Source organism: Medicago truncatula, chromosome 8 (genome assembly GCF_003473485.1).
Source record: "Medicago truncatula cultivar Jemalong A17 chromosome 8, MtrunA17r5.0-ANR, whole genome shotgun sequence".
Classification (NCBI taxonomy): Eukaryota; Viridiplantae; Streptophyta; class Magnoliopsida; order Fabales; family Fabaceae; genus Medicago; species Medicago truncatula.
In genome coordinates this window covers 29455662-29477804 of record NC_053049.1, presented here as the reverse complement: position 1 = coordinate 29477804, position 22143 = coordinate 29455662, and the positions used below count along the sequence as shown (strand labels likewise).

Genomic DNA, 22143 nt, shown 5'->3' with positions numbered 1-22143 from the left:
GGAACACCAGAGGAGTAAAAGGCTCTTGATTTGGAAATATTAATTTTCAAACCAGATGCACGACTGAATCTTTCAAAGAGGTTTTGGATGAAGTGAAATTGGGAAGTATTCGCCTTAGTGAAGAGAAGAACGTCATCGGCAAATAGTAGGTGAGATATTTGGGGCCCCGTATTTGTGATTTGAACCGGTTCCCAACTTCCTTGATTGACAGCTGAATTTATAGCAATAGAGAGCTTTTCCATACAAAGAATGAAGAGGTATGGTGACAACGGATCTCCTTGGCGAAGGCCACGTGTGGGTTTGAAGTAAGGAAGTTTGTTTCCATTCCATAAGATGGAGTAGTTGGATGAAGAAACACAGTGCATGATGAGCCTTATTGTTATGTCGGGGAACCCAAAATCATGAAGACAAGAACGCAGGAATTCCCAGTTTACTTTGTCAAAAGCTTTTTCCAGGTCAAGTTTGAAAGCTACAAACCCCTTCTTCTTTTTGGATCTCCTCATGAAATGAATTATTTCCTGCAAAACAATGGAGTTATCAGAGGTGCCCCTCCCAGGCAGAAAACTGCTTTGGTAGGGGCCAATAATATTAGTAAGAATGGGCCTTAGCCGGTGAACCAACACCTTAGTGATGATTTTGTAAATAATATTACAAAGGCTAATGGGCCTGAAGTCTTTATATGTAGTGGGGGGGGTCAATTTTTGGTATGAGTGCGATGAGAGTGTTTGAAATCTCTGGGTCAAAGTAACCCTTTTGGAAAGCTGTGTGGACCATTTGGTAGATATCATCTCCAACTATATGCCAGTATTGTTTAAAAAAGATGCAGTGAAAGCCATCGGGGCCAGGGGCTTTGTAGGGCTTCATAGAATTAAGAGCAGTAAAGACCTCTCTTTTGGTGATTGGAGAGAGTAAAGAGAGCTTCCAATCTTCATCTATGGTAGGGTGGATGCCTTCATTGAAACTTCTGTCATGGTTAGGTTCGATACCACTGAAGAAAGCTTTGAAATAATTTTGTGCTTCTTCTTGGAGAGTGTCACTATCATATGACCATGTACCACAAGGGAGTTGAAGCCTATGGATCCGATTTTTCTTTCTTCTGATGATGGTCTGAGCGTGGAAGAAGGCAGTGTTTTTATCACCAAATTTGATCCACTTTTCTCGTGATTTTTGATACCAAAGCATTTCTTCTTGGTGAAGGATGTGGTTATACTCTTGCTGGAGCTCTTTTTCGAGTATGGAATGCCAACGAGAGTCCACTCTTTCAAGATAATTTTGGATGCCTTTTAGTCGCTTCTCAATATGTTTCTTTCTTTGAAAGATGTTTCCAAAGATTTCGAAATTGAAAGTGGTTGAATTCTCTTTGACTTTATTCAAAGCCGTAGAGATGTTATGGTGAGAGTGGCGCCATGAATTTTTTACCAGCTCCTCATAATCCTTATGATCGATCCAAGCTGCTTCAAAACGAAAAGGGCGAGGTCCTCTAGATAAAGGGGGCCCTCCGAAATGGAGAAGAAGAGGATTATGGTCAGAGTGGAGCCTACACAAAACTTCCACAAAGGCCTCCGGAAAAGCTATGCGCCAGTCAATGTTGGCAAGCCCTCTATCTAGCTTTTTAGAGAGAATGCGGATACCATTGTTGTTTTTATGCCAAGTAAAACGTCCACCAGTGGTTGTTAGGTCAATCAGATTGCAAGCAGTCATGAAGTTTGAGAAGGAGGCTGCTCTGTTGTGGTGATAGACACCACCTCTTTGATCACTTGGAAGGAGTGTTTCGTTGAAATCACCTATTAGCATCCATGGGCCATCAATGATAAGGTTGATATTAACAAGATGAGACCAGAGGGTTGGGCGAAGGGTAGGGTTGGGGCTGGCGTAGATACAAGTGCAGTTAGTGATTGCACTTCCACGGCTGATAGAGAAGGAAACGGAGTGAGGACTAGAATCAAAGACAGTTGTAGTAATGTTCACAGTAGCTTGTTTGAGGAGCCAAATACCTCCAGAGTGGCCATTGGCTTCAATGATATGAATTGGTGTATAACCATTATTCGTCCAAAAAGAGGAGAGTCTGCTGAACTGTACATGTGTTTCATAGATTGCCATAACAGATGGGTTATGTTTTCTCATCAATTCTTTCAGATGTCTTCTGGAGTTGCTATTTTGAGCCCCTCTAATATTCCAAGAGAGGATGGTTATATCGGAGAGAGCTTCCATAACAAAACGGAGACAGATGAGAAGAAAGATAGATGCGGCTACATGATCATGTCCTCCTCATTGTTTTCTTGGGAGGTAATGTTCTCTATTGTAATAATAGAGTTTTCTTGGTCTTCATCAGCAGTATGGTAATTAATGATTGAGGTAGCATTATTGTACTGTGGTTCATCTTGATTCATGTTCATGGCAATGGAAGTAGGTGGTTGTTCAGGATTGTGTATGGCGGTCTCAGGTGGGGCGGGTTTAGGAGGTTCATGAATTGGATTTTGGCTATTATTGAAGGTTTGTGTATTTTTTTCCACGTGGTCGGTTTTGACAAGGCTTTTGGTGTTGGGGACAGATGACTTAGAAGTTTGGCCTATGGAATAGTTAAAATCATGAATGTGTGTAAACATTTCATTAGTAGCTGATAAAATCATTAACTCAAACCCCATAATACTAGAGATTTCGATCTGATCTCAACTTTCATTGTCATTAAATATAAACTAAACACTAAAAACCATTCAAGTTTTCCAGATTCCATTCTTTTTTGTTTTTTTGACAAAAGTTTTATAGATTCCATCCATGACATTAACTAAATTATTTGCCACACATTTCTAACACAAATCACCTAATTTCTCACCCATCTTAAGGGGAGAGTGTTATATATATCAACTGTTCTAATATCGGATATGCATTGAAATCCAACAAGAATTAATCGCTTTATTAAGATTTAAAAAAGTTGTGTAACCTTAAACAATTATTTTGTTACGGTAATAAAAAAAATTAATTTTTTGGTCTAGAACTTTTTTTATTTATTTACATTATAACCATGTCAAATTAAATATGATAATACACTTTAAAATAAATAATAATACATGAAAAAATTGTAACATTTTCTTTACCTCGCTCAAAATTCAAGGGCTTGATCTCCTAATGGAGAGACAACGAGAGACTCAAACCAAAACAATTTCGATTGGCTTTTGCGTAACAATAAGGGTTTGTGCATCTTTGATATTCTCACAACAAATCTACGAAAAAATAGTAGACAGGTAATACTTAAATCATGTGATTTCTATGACTACCTTTGTCATAGTGAGCACATTCAAGAATAAAACAGTTGTTTAAGGTTTACCTGACTGTTTGTGAACCACCACGAGTGCTTGTTTTCTGATGGGGAATATTGTTATGTAAGAGAAGAGATTTCAACCTAAAAACACCACTTTGTGTTTGTTTGTTGAGAAGTGCTAGAACCCAAAGTGAGTATTTAACGTTGAGCTCAAGAAATATATAAGGTAAGAAAATAAATGGGGACGCATCAATGAGAACGAGAACGGAAAGAAACCTTTGTTATTGCCTCTAAAAGAGGAGAAGTGAATCAGCTTCTACGTGCCAAATTAAAATCATGAAAGATCACTAGTAACGGAAAACATATTAGGTCCGATTATACCGGGTAGAGGTTTGAGACAGGGTGATCCGTTGTCGTCTTATTTATTTATTTTGTGTGCTGAAGGCTTATCCGCTTTTATTCGGAAAGCAGAACGAAGTGGAGACCTCCATGGCGTGTCTATCTGTACTAATGCACCTACTATTTCTCACCTATTGTTTGCAGATGATTGCTTTTTGTTTTTCAGGGCTGATGATAATGAGGCACAAGTGATGAAGAATATTCTCCATACTTATGAACTTGCTTCGGGGCAGGCCATTAGTCTTCCAAAGTCTGAGGTTTTCTTCAGTACTGTTGTTCCATTGCCTTTGAAGGAAACTATTACTAATATATTAGGTGTCCGAGCGGTGATGGGCACGGGCAAATATCTTGGCCTTCCGTCTATGGTGGGCAGAAGTAAAGAGGCGACTTTTGGTTTTATCAAGGACCATATTTGGCACAAAATTAACAGTTGGAGTAATAAGTGTTTGTCCAAAGCTGGTCGAGAGGTAATGATCAAATCGGTACTACAATCAATCCCATCTTATATTATGAGCATTTTTTTACTTCCAAATAAGCTTGTTGATGCAATAGAAAAATTGATTAATGCTTTCTGGTGGGGCCATGGCGGTAATATGCGTCGTGGATTACATTGGATGTCCTGGGAAAGATTGTTTGTTCATAAATATTTTGGAGGCATGGGCTTTAAGGATTTGACCTCTTTTAATGTGGCTATGTTAGGGAAACAGAGATGGAGGTTCCAAACAGAGTCTAGCAGTCTTGTTTGTCGATTATTTAAGGCTAGATACTTTCCTAATTCTGATTTTATTGGGTCCAAAATTGGGCATAACCCAAGCTATGTTTGGCGAAGCATTTTTAGTGCAAAAATTGTGGTGAAACAGGGTGCACGATGGCAGATCGGTTCAGGGGTCAACATACCTTTCTTGGGAGCCCCTTGGCTCAAGGATGGTTTGTCTTTATCCACAACTAATCCTATTTTTGAGCCTTTGATGCAGGTGAAATTATGTGACTTTATCGAGCAAGATGTTAAAATGTGGAAGGCGCCTCTTATTCACAGTTTGTTTGATGCACAAACTGCGGAGCTCATTCTCAATACACCATTGCAGCCACTTGTATTGGAGGACAAAATGATTTGGAAAGGGGAGAAGAGTGGTACGTATTCTTTCAAGAGTGTTTATAGAATTTGTGTTACTGAAATTGCAGACAACTCGCATATGCATGTCAATGGCCGGTGGAACCTTATTTGGAAACTAAAAGTGCCTCCTAAAATCAAAAATTTTCTTTGGCGTGTGTGTCGTGGTTGTTTTCCAACACGTGCTCGCTTAAATAGTAGAGGAGTCTCTTGCCCACTTGATTGTGTTCATTGTAATCATAATTATGAAGATAGTATTCATATCCTTATTGAGTGTCCTAAAGCTGTTCAAGTTTGGCGGAATGCGAATTTATGGGACATAATTGACAGGGTGATCCATCAAGACTATAATATTAGTGCTCTCATTTTCACCCTTTTACAAAATCTATCTTCAGGGAAATGTGAGCTGATGGCAACAATTATGTGGAGCCTTTGAAAATGTAGAAACATGAAACTTTGGCAGCAACAACTTGAGACAGATTCGCAGGTGCTTCAACGTGCAACTCATGTACTTGACGAATGGCAACAACCCAAAGAATTAGATCAAGCAGCAGTAACCAAACCATAACTCCACAGGTTCGGTCTTTGAGACAAGAGGAAGATGTTTGGAAGAAACCGGCACCTGGCAGGTATAAATGCAACATTGATGCATCCTTTTCTACTTCTCTTAACAGGGTTGGGTTGGGCATGTGTCTTAGGGATGATGATGGTGCTTTTGTACTTGCAAGAACAGAATGGTTTGCCCCTATTTGTGATATAGAGGTGGGGGAAGCTGTTGGACTACACACAACTTTGGATTGGCTCTCTAATCAACAATTTGATAATGTAGATTTTGTTCTTGATTGTAAAAAGGTTGTTGATTGTGTCAATTATAGTCTAGAAGATAGTAGCAAGTTTGGATGTATTATCACTGCTTGTAAACAACTGCTAGTTGATAGATTTCAGAACTCTCATGTTGAGTTCAGCCGGAGGCAAGCAAATAGGGTAGCTCACGAGTTAGCTCAGGCAGCCCTATCTAATCCTAGCCCCCATGTGATTGATGATATACCTACATGTATTTGGCATATTTTATCTAATGAAATGCAATGATTTCCTTCCCTAAAAAATAATATATCAATTTGAGGGTGAGGCCTAGATTACCCTATCGTGTTTAGGGGTATTTACCCTTTTAAGATATCAACCAATCAAAATGTAATATACAAATGTAACATTAAATGTCAAATAAATCAGTCAATTTTTCTATAAAAAACATCAATTTAATAAGGTAACTTTTAATTTTTATTTAATTATATTTAGGTATACAATCTTAATTAATTTACACTATAGGACTTGTAACAATTAAAATTTCACATCAAATACATTCATAAATTTTATTCCATTCCAAAATCTATAATACACATAACGTGCAATTTCTTCTTCATTCTTCTTCCCATCTTGATTGTTCAATTCTCTCGTTCCAGAATTGCCGCAGTTTCCAATTATCGTGAGAATCGTTGCCGTCCGTTTGATTCCAAACATCGTGAGATCGCCGTTGTTTCCAAAAGCTATATCCACGAATTGCTCACGAATTAACACTCACCTTATGAAATTCATGTTTGTATTAACATTATTTATTATTTATTTATTTCACTTTGTTTTCTCTTCCATAACGTTAACCGACCTCACAGTGTTCACAATCTGAACAAATGTTCATTTCGGCAACATAAAATTCACCAGGAACAGAAACAACATAACAACACAATATAATGATTTAAATAAAACAAATTCCAAAGGTAAATTTAATAATCAATATTGTACCAAAAATAAAATTAATAATCAACACATTGAAGATCCATTTATCTTAATCAAACGCAAAATTTGTGTGATAAAATTCAATTTTATACAATCTCGAACAACTCAATCAAACTCAAAACCCAAATAAAAATGGAAGCATCATTGGAATTCATGCCAAAGTTGAAAGTCACCACTGTCGTATTATATGTGTGAAACGGTTGCAATCAAGTCATGATAGTAGTAGAAAGAAACGTAAATGAAAATAAAGAAAAATCAAGTCATGATACCTGATGTGATTATGAAAACACAACACCGATTCTCACAATGTTTGGAATCAAAAGGACGATATCGATTCTCACGATAATTGGAAACGGTGGCAATTCTGGAACTAGAGAATTGAACAATCAAGATGGGAAGAAGAATGAAGAAGAATTTGCACGTTATGTGTGTTATAGGTTTTCGATTTACTCAATTGTTATAATTAACTACCTCACAACCAAGAAAAATCAAGTCATCATGGAAATAACGGCAATTCTCACGATATTTGAAATCATGACGATTCTCACGAAAATTGAAAAATGCGGCAGTTGGGAACGACAAAATTGAACAATCAAAATGGGAGGAATAAATTTTATGAATATAACTGATAAATTTAAGGACATTCAGATGAAAGAAATTTGATGTGAAATTTTAATTGTTCTAAGCCAGTCCTGTAGTGTAAATTAATTAAGATTGAACACCTAAATATAATTAAGACAATATTACATTATGAGTCCTTTATCTTATTTATTTGTAACACTTTGGTCCTTTGTCTTTATTTTTTCCCGTTTAGGTCCTTTATCTCTCTTAAAAGCACATATACATCTTTTTTCGCATTTTTTTTTTATTAAAAAATACATAATTTTATTTTTAAAAATATATTTTTATGAAAATTGAAAAAAAAATAATCTAAAAATATGATGAAGATGTTCATCTTCTTCATTTGAATCTTCATCATCTTCTTTAAATAAATAAAAAAATCTACTAAAATATATTTTTAAATATCGTGAATTAATGTTATATTCACCTCAAATCTTATTTTAAACACAAAAATCAAAACTTTAATTTCACAAATGTTGCAAGGCGGATGGTGGAGGCTTAGTCACTGGAGGAAGGGTTAGACTTTACGAAAGTTAAGATTGTTCTGGAAACAACAAAATTGATGTGCAAAGCTGCTATCAATTTTGGGGTTATTTTTATGTCGGACTTGAATATTGAGTTAGAAAATAATAATATACAGCGTGACAATTTATATAACTAATTTTTTTTTTTTTTTTTTTTTTTTGTGATATATGAAACTAAATCTCTTTCTCTATAGGGGTTTGATTTTTGTGATTAAAAGAAGATTTGAGGTGAATATAACATTAATTCATGATATTTGGAGATATATTTGTGTAGAATTTTTTTTGATTCAATGAAGATGATGAAGATTCAAAGGAAGAAGATGAAGATGATCAACATCTTCATCATATTTCTGGATTTGTTTCATTTTAATAAAAAGATATTTTAAAAAATAAAATTATGTATTTTTTTTAATAAAAAAAATGAGAAAAAGGATGTATACGTGCTTTTATAAGAGATAAAAGACCTAAGCGGAAAAAAATAAAGATAAAGGACCCAAGTGTAACAAATAAATAAAATAAAGGATCTCCAATATAATCATGTCTATAATTAAATAAAAATTAAAAGTATTAAAAGTTACCATTATGATTATAACTGATTCTTTTTTTAGAAAAAATTGACTCATTTATGACATTTAATGTTGTCAATGTATATTACATTTTGATTGGTTGATATCATGAGAGGGTAAAATACCCTCTAAATAAGAGAGGGTAATTTAGAAAAAACCTATGCGTCCTAATTCTATGAATCTCTGATTAAGCATATTAATCTGGTCAACTCAATTAGTTTTTTAATATAATTGATTATAAGATTTATTTCCCCGAAAAAATATTTTTTAATTATAAGCTAAAAAATTTAATTAGAGTTAATTGTTTGTATTAAAATTCTATAAATATACAATCACAATTAATTAATAATATTTCAAATGATATCTGATTTTGTTTTAATTTTACTATATATATTGCATTACTTTGTGAAAAATACCATAAAGTGCAATATAATTATATATTAAATTAAAAAGGACATAAAGTGATTTTCTAGAAACGTCTTAAAATGGATTTTTTTTAAACAAAACTTAAAAGGAAGTTGTTATTTATTTATTTTTGACTAATGGAAAGTTTTTATTTTCTTTTTCTATTTTCGCATATTTTTTATATTTACTACTTTTCTATTCTTTTCTCATTAATATCTTGAGCTTTTTGAGATTCAAATGGACGATAAACTCTATAGTTTTAAAGACGTTGAATGTACGAACTCAAATTTAAAAACTCAATGTTGGTTAAACTAAATATTGGTGTAACGATGTTCAGATTCATCAAAGTATCATTGTTGTAGTAAGTGCTAGTAGAAAGTGTTTTGGAAGTAAGTCCTATATTTTGTACTTTTAATTTCTCTTTCTCCTTTTCTATTTCTCTTTCTTCTTTTCAAACTCAACACGCTTCACAATCTTTTATCTTCATTCTCTTATATGTAATGCTTCATGTGGTTCATTTTTCTTCAAATTTTCAGAATCGAAATGGAAAATTCAGATATCGACCAACCAGACAAGAAGAAGACGCATCTTCTCACACTTGTTTCTTTCCAAGTCTCACCAAATTCAACCAACCATTCTCCTAATAGTGAAAACGTAAACTTTTTTAATATCTTTTTTTTTTTTTTTTTTTTTTTGTGATTAATTGTTGTTTAATCTTGTTTTGGTATTGATTAATTATGTTATTAATTGGGCCATTGAGAATCCTTCATGTTTAACACATGGTATGGGCAAGGGTTTTTCATAAATTCTCCCAAAAGTTTTAGAGGTGAAAGAAAAGACTATTTGGTTTACTGTTTATTTTTTAATAATGACTTGTTTATATGTTTTACTTATGTAATAACTCGAGATGCTTCCTAAAGGTTGATGCAGGTGTCTTACAACTCTGGAATCAACAGCTTGTTCATCAAACAGAAGTCCAGAAACAGGCTATACAGGATCTTGAAGATAAAACTAAAGAATTAAAAGAAAGACAAAATTCATATGATGACATATTTGTTGCAATCAACCAACCCCAGGATACCATTGATGATCAGATGGAAAAAATTAAGGATATAAGTCAGGTTTTACACGAAGATTTATCTATGGAAGGTATAATACATATTAGATATTATGCTATGATTTTATTGAATTGATAGTTTTTTACCATATATCATAGATGTTGTATTGCTTAAGAAAATATGTATAATTGATCTTTTGTTTTTACTTATATTTGCGTTTGTAGATGTTATCATCCAAACATCTAAGATTGATGATATGAAGAAAAAGGAGGCCGACAATTTTCATGAAGGGATTGATACTCTCCATGCAAACACCTTACAGGTATTTGAAGTGTTACGCATTTTTTTTCTTTATTGTTTTGAGTACTTTAGTTATTATGAAATTATATTGACTATCATATAATGTGGATTTTAAATGGTTAGCAACATGGTTTGGTAAAAGGAAGGTTCCATGTTGTTTAATTATATTTGTTAGTTATAACTATAAGTGGCAATAGTATATATGGTGTATGTTTAAATCTCTAGTTTGATCCTTAAAAGATTTTTTTGAACATCAATTTGACATTGGAAATATTAACTAGGATGATTTTTGACATGACATCAATTTTGCCGCTATACGCAGTAACTTTTGTTAAAATATCATTGGACCGAATTTATATAACAATCTTTTGAAGGCCACATTGAATGTTTTGAAAATATTTCGAGTATAAAAATGGGGTTTATCATAAAATTATGTTGCGGATAATATTATTGGTACATAATTCATTTCATGTTATTTTGATGACTGGTGAATGTTAAAATGATATGGATATATCTCATGAATATAATATTGTCGTATCTTAAAAGAAAGGTGATATCTAAGGATTGATTTCCATAATTTCTTATATTTCATGATCTGTGTCTTCATTTAATCAGGGCTCTGAGTCCAGTTAAAGTATAAATAGGGATTGTTAGTTTGTCTCTTGTAAATCTCATATCAAGTAAATATGAATTTTAGAGTTATATATTTTTTCTCCATGTTTGGATTAAAAAAAGGGACTATTAGAGAAGCTAGTTAGAACACACTCCCTCCTAATCTTTTTATAAGAGAAAAATTGGTCAACCAAAATTGATGTATTTGGTTCAAAATGAAGACCAAACACATCAGCTTTTTTTGACCCATTTGTTTCATATAAAAGGACCGGGGGAAGTACTTAATTAGGAAGTAAGAATGGTATTAGAAGTTGGTTAACTGGAGGGCAGTTAATTGGAGGGCATATTAGTTACATAATTAGAAATGTGTTAGAAATTATGTAACTATGCAAAGAACATCACATAGTCAAGTTATATATATAAGTTTTTGTAAAAAGACCTATCACAAAGTAGGCGAGAAAGAAAATTAAAGAGAACTTTAATAAAAAGAGTATCAATTTTAAATTAATATTTAAAAAGAGTATTTAAAAGGAGAAGCAGCCAATAAAATTTCAATTTTAAAAGAAGGAAAAAAAATCTCTGTTAACCTGCGGAGACACCACCGATAATTTATATCGATCCGAGATAACAATGACATCAATGCAAAGTAGAATGTAACAATTGTAAAATTCTATAATAGGAAAGTAGAATATAACATTTTAAATTAAAGTTGTAAAAATTATGATAATACAATTTTAAACAAGTTTATGCAAACATTGTCTTGTTTGGGAACACATGTGAATACGGCGTGGTGTTTTTGATCCTCAGGATTATCCTAGGCGAGCACCATGCACTTTAGGAGGAATATGGATATGGAACTCTTGGGCATGATAATGTGATCATAGGGCTGTCCGTGATTGATACAGTTTCCGTTGAAGAGAAAGAATGCCTAATATCTTCATATAAGCAATGTTTCTTGGCTTTTCCTTGAGAAAATGTTGGATCACCATCTTCCTTGGAACCATCATCTAGAAGTTTATGAAGCCATGGTGGTCGACTATTTTCATCATACCCGTAATCAAAGAAAAGCTCCTCCCCAACTTCAATACGTTCCTTTGCAAATATTCCTACTCGATGATCCCCATTAACAAGCACAACTTACAATAGGACACACATTATTTATAATTCAATAATTAAGTGCACAGTGTAGAGATTAAAAGATAAGTTTCATATATCATATATCTCTATAAAAATGAGTTGCTAGACTCACATTTTCATAGCGATTAGCTTTTGATGAGTGATTTGCAAATTTCAACTTGTTCCCTTTGCGATAAGCATCAAGACAATACTGAAAAAAATCATACTAAGGTTTAACATAATAGATGATTTTAGGGATATAAGGATGACTTAATGCACGAAAAGGTTGACTAGAAAAATATTAGTATTCATATAGTAAAAGACTAGATAGGTTAATATCCAGTCATTTTGCCGCAATTCCTCACTTATCAGCATTTTGTTGCTGTACACTTTATGAAAAAACTAATAAAGAAATAAGCTTAGGTTAACATGGACCACCATTATAGGTGGTCATGATGAATCACAAATTTTGTATAGTAATTAGATTTCTCTTTGTAATTCATCATGACAACCTATAGTGGTGGTCCATGTAAACCTAAACTTATTTGTTTACTAGTTTTTTCCTAAAGTGTATAGCAGCAAAATGATGATAATATAAGTGAGGAATTGCGGAAAAATGACTGCATATTAACCTATACGGTCTTTTACTATCTGAATACTAATTTTTCCTAGTCAACCTTTTCGTGCATCAAGTCATCCTTATATCCCTAAAAACATATATTATGTTAATCCTTACTATGATTTTTTTCATTATCTTCTTGATGCTTATCGCAAAGGAAACAAGTTGAATTTGCAAGTCACTCATCAAAAGCTAATTTCTATGCAAAGGTGAGTCTAGCAACTCATTTTTATAGAGATATGTGATATACGAAACTTATCTTTTAATCTCTACACCGTGTACTTAATTATTGAATTGTAAATAATGTGTTTCCTATTGCAGGCTGTGCTTGTTAATGGGGATCATCGAGTAGGAATATTTGCAAAGGAACGTATTGAAACTGGGGAGGAGCTTTTCTTTAATTACGGGTATGATGAAAATAGTCGACCACCATGGCTTCATAAACTTCTAGATGATGGTTCGAAGGAAGATGATGATCCAACATTTCTCAAGGAAAAGCCAAGAAACATTACTCCTGCTTGAGGAAATTTGGACAGAGTCACCGCAAAATTCCTGTCTGTGGAACACCCTTTGGACAGAGTGATGTTCGGTTTGATAAAATATAAGACCGAGTCTTCACCCATGTAATGGTAATTGTTCGATTATAAGTTAAAGAATTTGTTGTTGTACTGCAGTGTCTTTGGCTTCATAATTCAGCTCAACAATTTGATTATTCACTTCCATTAATTCTTCCTCAAGCTTCTTCCGTGAACTCCTGCATGACATAATATGATGAGCATGTTTGAGCCGATTGAGAGGGTGTTTCATATGAGAAAATCATTTTCCAAAATCAACCATTTTCTTGAGTGCATAACATTAACATAGAAAAAGACATAGCGTACTCATACTATAGCACTTGCATTTCACCTAGATAAGTAAGGAGATATCTCTCAAAAGATGGATCATATTGATAGTATGTGCAAAAATATGCCATCTTAAAATCTGCATGTTTAACCAAACTCTACTTTCTCTCTCTTTTTGAAAAACCTAATTGTGAAAACTTATTGAGTTTTATAAAATACTAGATCGTCTATCCGTGCTGCCGCACGGGTCATATATAGTTAAAAACGTAACTTGATGATATATAAACGACAGTGGTTGTTTTTTTGATGATAGAACACGATTATGTCAACGTAGAGTTTGATAAAATACGATCAAGACGCGGCAGTATTGGATACATTGCTTTTAAATAAATTCGCTTGATGAAACACAATAACTCAGCAAGAAATTTAAAAACGCCAAACATGTGTCCTGTTGCATTTAAGCAGTCTAATTTGCATTAACTATCCATTTACAACTTAATTAGACACAGTCATATACAGCTTGTAGTTTACATGCTTAGCCTCTACAATCCATGGAGGTCCTTAATGCTTCCCCAACTATAGTTTATCATGTGATAGTAATCAAAGTATATTTAACATACATTAATCTGAAGTTGTAAGTTATCGTACTGTGATCAAATTTTTTTTTACCTAACCACTATATGATAATATTAAGTATATAGTCCCTAACAGTTTTATACTTACGTAGAATGATTAAATTTAGGAATAAAATGATTTTTAACGTGTTGTCAAATGTTCATCAATTTATAATTGTCATATAAATGACTATATAAAATATGAAATACTTATAATATAAGGTGATAAACTCTAAAAAAAATCAGGACCTAGATAAACTAATTAATATTTTTTAAAATGCAAGGTTCCATTTATCAAAATGAATATTTGTGAGCATTGGAGATGACCATTCACAAACTGACGGGTCAAAGTATGCTTGAAAAGTAACCAAACATAACAATTTGCTAAAAAGTATTTAACAAATTGCCAAAATTCATCTCAAATATCATGCGCATATAGTAAAAGATGAAATTCGGAAACATCTGCGCAGATAGCTTTGTAATAATATCACGTGTTTAAGCTAATAGGCTTACAAAAACAGTCAGAATAAACACATTGCATATGTAAAACACTTAGACTGATAAATGTAAAACCTCAAACAGTTGAAACATCAATAGGAGGAAATATTTAGATTGATTCAGACAAAACAGTTGACAGAAATATAAACGGGCAACAAACAAAAGGCAGTAGGGCCTAAGGTTCAAAAAACATTACACCAAAATGGGAAATAGTCTAAAGCAAATAAACGTAACATATTGATCCAGAACCAACACAGAATCTGGTATCAGACAAAACAGAAATTTAAAATTATGGACTTCATCCTCCCCATTAGTTCAGTTTCTCAACCTTGACACATATCATCTTCTGCAGCTTGTTAATTGATCTATCTCCAATCTCTTCGGTGCCAAGTATAGCAGAATCCTCTGCATCAGCAAACCTTTTCCCTCCAGATTTGCTACCAGGTGTTTGCTCGTTATCCACCAGATCATTCCCAGTTTTGGTTGAATCACCAAACTCAATAAGGCGGCTCTGTAAATGGAGAAAATATTGCATTATTAGTTTAATGTTTCCTATGGTTTAGAATATTTTAAAAACATTTAAAAAGTGCAATCTGAACCGTTTATACCTCCAATCGCGCTTCACCAATTTGTGTCAGCGGAACATTGTTATTGCAAGAATCATCCTCTTCAGCAATCTGAAAACAATACATTTTGAACTTTTTATTCTTAAAGTGAATGATCTAATTTAATTTACGTAATAAAGTCCTATAAAAAATTACCACCTTAATGATAAAGTCCTATATAAAATTACCTCCTTAATATTATGTTTCTCAATAAACCTTTTGATCAGATCAGCATCATCCGAAGTCCTCTTGACACCATGATTTCGCCAATTGTGTACCAAATTCCAATCAGTGATCTCAACTTTAAACAACATCTGTTTACCAACCAACAGCCCCAATTCTTTGGGGTAACCAAGAGAATTGTTGGCCTGTAGTGTAAGCAGATAATCATCAGAGCTCAAAAATCATACCACGAAATGGCAAGGTTAATACAGGATCAAATTTGTTTAAAATACCTCCAAAGACTATTTCCATATTACTCTAGAAATGAGTTTCAAATATTTGATAGAAAAATCAAATTATAGGTTAAAGTTCATCAAAGGATTATATCAAACATGTTTAGTTATATCACCCGCCCTTGAGCATCAATTAGGTCTTGAACACTCCTTCCCACATAATTTGCAATGTTACAGTCAAAAAGGATAATACTTGTTGATCCTGTATTGTCCATCACCTGGACATGCAACTTGAATCTGTAATGATAACAACACAATGACACAATAAGTATTAATACAACAACCCAAGCAATCAAAATATATACAGTAATCAAATCACCCTATATGAGCGTGACCCTTAATTATTCCTGCTCTGAAAAATCATACCACGAAATGGCAAGGTTAATACAGGATCAAATTTGTTTAAAATACCTCCAAAGACTATTTCCATATTACTCTAGAAATGAGTTTCAAATATTTGATAGAAAAATCAAATTATAGGTTAAAGTTCATCAAAGGATTATATCAAACATGTTTAGTTATATCACCTGCCCTTGAGCATCAATTAGGTCTTGAACACTCCTTCCCACAAAATTTGCAATGTTACAGTAAAAAAGGATAATACTTTTTGATCCTGTATTGTCCATCACCTGGACATGCAACTTGAATCTGTAATGATAACAACACAATGACACAATGAGTATTAATACAACAACCCAAGCAATCAAAATATATACAGTAATCAAATCACCCTATATGAGCGTGACCCTTAATTATTCCTGCTCTGAAAAAATCGTACTTCAAATCTTACAATGTAAGTCCCATAAGTTTAATCTTTTTCAGCTGTGGATTCCAAAATAGTTTTGAAAGACATAAACTCAATCAAAAACTTCAAGTAGAAAAGGAGGGTTAAGGTCAAGAAAAAATATGAATGAAGATATACATATCTAAACATGAGAATCTATGTGTAGCATATTAAAAAAGCTCTTCCCTGTTGGGGTATTTTTGTACCTTCAATGCGTGCACATCATACATTCATAAAGTTGCATATGCGTTGCACCAATCTTTACATTTTAATTGTTAAAAGTTACTTTGCCACTAAACCTTCACAGGAAAAAAGAAAAATTACTTCTGTTTGCAAAATCCCAGTATGAAAAATTCCTAAATTGACAAACAAACAAAACCCAACAATTACCTTTATTTGTGAAAGAAAAATCAAAATCGAAGTGTGAGATGAGAACCATGGGAAACTATATTGTCACTGCAATACCTACAACCATCATTGAAATAAACCTGATGATCAACTACTCAAATCAATGATTTTTTTGGCAAATTGATAGATTTCTAAAGTTCTCAAAATGCCTGATCAAAATTGCAGGTTTTCATTAAGGTAAAAATTGGCAAAAATAGTTAAGAAAACGTAGATTATTATTCTCATAATCACTTTCACTGGAGTCAAACAACACCATAAAGCAATAACAAATAATTTCACAATGTCAAAAATCAAAGAAAAATTAACTATTTAGTTGATCTCATACCACATGATTAAGGCATGTGGTTCATAGAAGAACAAAAAGATGGCATTACCAAACAGGTACTCTCTGCCATGAATTTGAGATCTCTACCTGCTGCATCAGAGAGTTTCTTCTCCAACTTTGGAATGACTTCATCAATTGGTCTCCTTAAATTCCCAATGAAAATGCCTCCATCACCAAATCTACGAACATCCGTAGTGAAAAATGTGTCAAAACCAAAACAACTCTTTAACTGCACAAACCAAATTAGCAGCATTAGCGGATAGAGTAATTTAGGATAGTGTATAATAACAAATGTATATACGACCACCACATGACAGAAAGAAAACAATCCTGGTTAGAAATTTCAAAAACATGAATTAACTGTATCTAAAATACCTCCAAAGACTATTTCCATATTACTCTAGAAATGAGTTTCAAATATTTGATAGAAAAATCAAATTATAGGTTAAAGTTTATCAAAGGATTATATCAAGCAGGTGGTGGAGGCAAAAGTAAGAAAAAAAATTGATTCACAAACACTGCCATATAAGAAACTGATCCACATTCCCCGAAATTGTCACCTTCCCCTGTTATGTATTTGTCTCAGCTGTAAATACCCATGTCATTCATTAATCAACACAAATCACATACAAAGAACAATTGGTTTTGTTTAACTTCGGATAATAACAATTGACAGCATAATGTATATATTTTTAATTTAAAGAATGTAAATAAATCATATTAGAGACCGTCAATTTTTTCAAGATTTCCTTTACTTTAAGTTTGCATCTATCACATGTTCACTTTAAGCACATAATCAATGAGCATATAATCAAACAGTTTGAATGCAAAGCACCAAATGAGCATAGATTCAAATGAGTTTCAATAAAGAAACAAATCATAAACAAAACATTTTTCTCTGTGTAATTTAAAATAATTACCAGCAACAGAAACAGATTCAGTTCCAGCGGCGGCACTCTCTGGCCAGACTCTGCAAATTGAATTGATTTCATCGAGATGAGAACGGACGGATACGGAATGGATTAGATTCCAGTCGTAGCTGGGGAGTTGACCGCCGATAGCAATCCAAGTGGAACCATTCTCCGTGGCTGTGAAAGCAGAAGATAATCCTTCCGATGCAGGACGGACGGAGACGACGATGGAAGCGTCGATGCCGGAGAACGGAGGCGGAGAAGTAGCGTTGCGGAGGTGATTGTCAATACCATAGAAGAGAGCTTTATCGGAGTTCTTGTTTGGAGAAGCGGCGGGCAGTGGAGGGGAGGTGGTTGGCGCGGAGGAGAGAGGAATCAGAAGGACATGGCGTTTATGATTTTCGAACCAAAGTGGAAGAAGGAGAAAAATGAATGGATGTAACAGATGGGAAGGGTGAAAAAGCTCCATAAGAAAGAGTTATGGAGAAGATCATACGAAAGAGAAAGGTTGGGACACAAAGAAGAAAAGAGATTTTTTTTTAGAAAAGGAAGCCTAAAAAAATTATATCAGTTTTTTGTTTGAAAATAGTAGCAATACATGGGAAACCTACAGAAGAAGTTGAGAAGTCTGCCGTGGGAAAGTGGAGGAGAATATATTGGTGTGAAGCGTATGCGTATGTTACCAATGCACTTATGACTTAAAATTGAAAGAAAATGTTTATTGGAAATAGATGGATTGTGTATTGGAAATAGATGGATTGTGTAGAGATCAACATAGATTTATCTAACGGTCAGAATGATTTGGAGTCAAAAAATTAAGATTAGGGTTTGGCAATTAGGGTAAACATGTTTGCTAGAATTAGATATAAAGGATGATATGATATGATTTTATACAAACTAAGCAACTATGGGAAAGTAAGCCGACACTATTATTGGTCCCCCCTAGTTAACACAAACTTATGGTGGCTCTAGGAACATCATTAGAATTAAGACTGTATAAGTGATGTGTTTAAAAATCTGCTCCGGATCCAGACTTGATTGAATGACTAAGAGAGAAAAATAACTTTCACTATCCAATTATTTTTCAAAAGCTTCCACATCTTTCTGAATTTGGTCGTACTTTTTCTCTGAAGCTGAAGCAACAGACTTGAGCAACTTCAACTCCTTCTCAGTATCCTCCAATTCCCACATGGAAAACTCTAAGGCGGTTGCGAGGTGTTTTTCATCTTGAGTACATTTAGCAGCTTATGATAGAATGCGTTTGATCTTCACAATTCAAATAATTGTTTAAAACATTGAGCAACAACACAGTTGTTTATCAAAATAAGATATATTAGTAGGGGGCTAAGTAGCAGGGGGAAATAGAACCTTAGAACCTGCTCTTAACTATTTTCAATCTTCTTTGAATTTTCTATCAAAGAATTAATTTGTTGAAGTTGATCCGCTAAGGCTTGCTTTTCAGACATTAAAGTGCTATGTAATTGTTTGGCCTTCACGCTTTCTGATACAAGCTGCATAAAGTTTGCAATATTATGAAAACAAGGTGTTAAGGTCTCACTCTCTCTCAAAAAAAAAAAAAAAAAGGTGTTAAGGTCTCACCAACACTTAATGGAATTACTCCCTCCGTCCCAAATTATAAGAAAAAAAACCATTTTCTTTGTCCCAAATTATAAGTAAAAAAGACCAAATTTTATCATATTTTACTATGTTGTTTCAAAAAATTATCTTTTCCAAAAGAAAATTAAATGCAAAGTGCATTCATTTTGCTTTCTCTTTCATTTTCTCAATAACCAACAACCAATGAAAATTGTTTTTACATCTTCCTATAAAACTTATTTCAAAGAACTTATGCTATACAACTTCGCATATGGTTGTACATGTCTCCACTGGTGGTGGGTACACTGCCCTTGAATTGTTCAAGTTAAAGTAGTACTCCATATATACTTTAAATTTTGTGCATCTAAAGTTGGGTTAAAAAAGAATTTGCGATAGACCCAACTTACTAATTGCACGTAAAAGGGCAACCCAGTGCACTAAAGCTCCCGCATATGCGAGGTCTGGGAAGGGGTCCCACCATTATTGGTGTATTGTACGCAGCCTTACCCTGTTTTTTTACACAAGAGGCTGTTTCCAGGACTTGAACCCGTGACCTTCTAATCACATGACAACAACTTTACCAATTACGCCAAAGTTACCCCTCTTACTAATTGCACGTACCTGACTTGAAATTTGAATCCATCGAGTTAGAATCCATGGTACTTGACTTGAAATTCAAAGAAAACTAAGAAGCATAACAGCAATACATGACAACATTGTTGAATAATAAACTTGATTTGGTCCATTGAACTAATCAAGTGTTAGACCCAATTATCTAATAAGTGGTGTAGCCCATAGAAAATTCTAGAGTCATGTAGAATTAGATTGGTAGAAATATCATTAAATGTATGTAATTGAGAGAAATGTGTAGAACTCTCCCTATAAGTGTGTAGAAGTGTTAGAATGTGCTGCATATTTCTCGAATTCTCTAGAATGTATTGGTAGTTTATAGAATGATGTAGATGCCTAGATTTCACTAGAATAGTTTAGAATTAATTAATATTACACATGTAGTAGGAAATGTAACACTCCGTTTTTCCAATATAAAAATTTCTTAAACAATTATCAGAGTAAACAACAATTAACGGGATATCATATTCTTAAAATCTTCAAAACATAGATAAATAATAATTTATCTTTCGTCAACCAAATAGCAGCGGAAATAAATTCTAATCATCATAAAGTCTTGGCACGCAGGCCTCATTAAAACATCTCATAAATATTCAGTCTAATATCATAAATGAACACGTAAAAGAATGAAGCATGCAAATCATGAAAACCCCATCCCGTTACGTATCAGAGCGACCTAGACGACTCAGTGAGGAAGGGCCACTCACGACAGAAACTGCAAACTTAAGCACGATCACCTGCAAGTTACTCATACGAAGAGCAACATTTTCAAGCAGAAGGGGTGAGATTTCATAACACAATAACATTAATCAATGTAATTCGAAATCATAATTAACATCATAATCAGTCTTAAACAACATAGCATCTTTGATAAACAATTATCAAGTAATCACAGCTTCAATCATAATCAATAACATATACATCATTAAACTCGACAAATGCGACAATGCAACTTAGACACTTATATGCATGTGGTACCAATCGTCATCATAAGTATTAATATACTTTCATCGTGCGGAGGACAAAGCTCCTAAACGTGCGGAGGACAAAGCTCCTATCATGGTGAGGACAAAGCTCAATGAATGCTAATGCATGGACTCTAACAACAAAACATCTTAATCAACTTATCACATATACATCAAATAATTTGGAGTTCATCATCAGCTTATTCATAACATGCAACTTAGTTAAATAACATTTGCAGCATAATCAAATCACAACAGGTTTAATAACAAATCATTCTCAACAATTTATTGATCATTCAACAATAATTCAAGTAAAGGCAATCAATCCATATTTCATTTCATAGTCTCTTAACAGTTCATAAAAACTTCACAGTTCACAGTCATTATCCTTAATAGGTTACATTAGTACCTAAAGTTCCTTTCCTAACCAAACCAAACAGCTCAGGTCTCACAATCCTCAAAAGCACTCAGTTCTGGAAGTGCTCGCGAGGCGAGATCATCTGCTCGTCATGGCGAGTACAAGCCAGAATCCCAACTAAGGTTGTTCCAGGTTCAATCTCGTTCTAAATCATTTCCTAATCAATAGTAGGCACCTAAAGGTACTCAAAGGCATCTAAGGTTCAACTCAAAAGTCAAAAACTCAGAAAATAACATGCTCTCTGGTCAAGCTCGCTATGGCGAGTAGGGTTGCTCGCTGTTGCGAGCTACGACTTGTAACTCGCGAGGCGAAGGAAATGGCTCGCGTGGCGAGCGATGAACATTCATCACTCGCGAGGCGAGGATCATTGCTCGCTATGGCGAGCGATGAATTTTGGCTCGGACAGAATGCTGTTTTCACACAATTTTCATCATCTAACATGGTTCTAAGCTTAATTACACATCCAGAATTCATCCTAAACATATTCTAAGGTTATAGGACGGTTTCTACATCAATCTAAACAACTTTTACCGTTTGATCATCAATTTTAGGGGTTTGATCTAATTTCAAAACTTTTCTAAATCAATCCTAACTTTGTCAATTAGCCATCAGAATTACAACAATCAATATTACTGAATTATTAGTCTCACCCTTACCTTGTATTGAAGAAATCGCAGCCCTCCTAGTGATTCTCTCTTCTCTTGGCTTTTT

At 33.8% G+C, this 22143-nt stretch overlaps 1 protein-coding gene across 10 annotated transcripts; it reads right to left on the bottom strand.

Moving 5' to 3' along the window:
• Window positions 1-14395: 14395 nt before the first annotated feature.
• On the bottom strand, window positions 14396-18511 carry LOC25501321 (uncharacterized). 10 transcript variants are annotated; one of them, XR_005643606.1, is made up of 9 exons: window positions 17833-18503; window positions 17000-17141; window positions 16570-16644; window positions 16386-16478; window positions 15923-16043; window positions 15396-15632; window positions 15129-15308; window positions 14944-15012; window positions 14396-14846 (listed from the first exon to the last, which is right to left on the bottom strand). XR_005643606.1 is itself a non-coding variant. In XM_039829357.1 (3 exons), exons 1-3 carry the CDS (start codon window positions 15252-15254, stop codon window positions 14646-14648), a joined length of 396 nt encoding a protein of 131 aa, XP_039685291.1. In that variant the 5' UTR covers window positions 15255-15632; the 3' UTR covers window positions 14396-14645. The 10 variants fall into 10 exon arrangements, 1 of the variants encoding a protein (XP_039685291.1); XR_005643611.1 differs by having other exon boundaries at window positions 15129-15632; window positions 16962-17141; window positions 17833-18511; XR_005643608.1 differs by having other exon boundaries at window positions 15129-15632; window positions 16126-16478; window positions 17833-18508.
• Between the last annotated feature and the right edge of the window lie 3632 nt (window positions 18512-22143).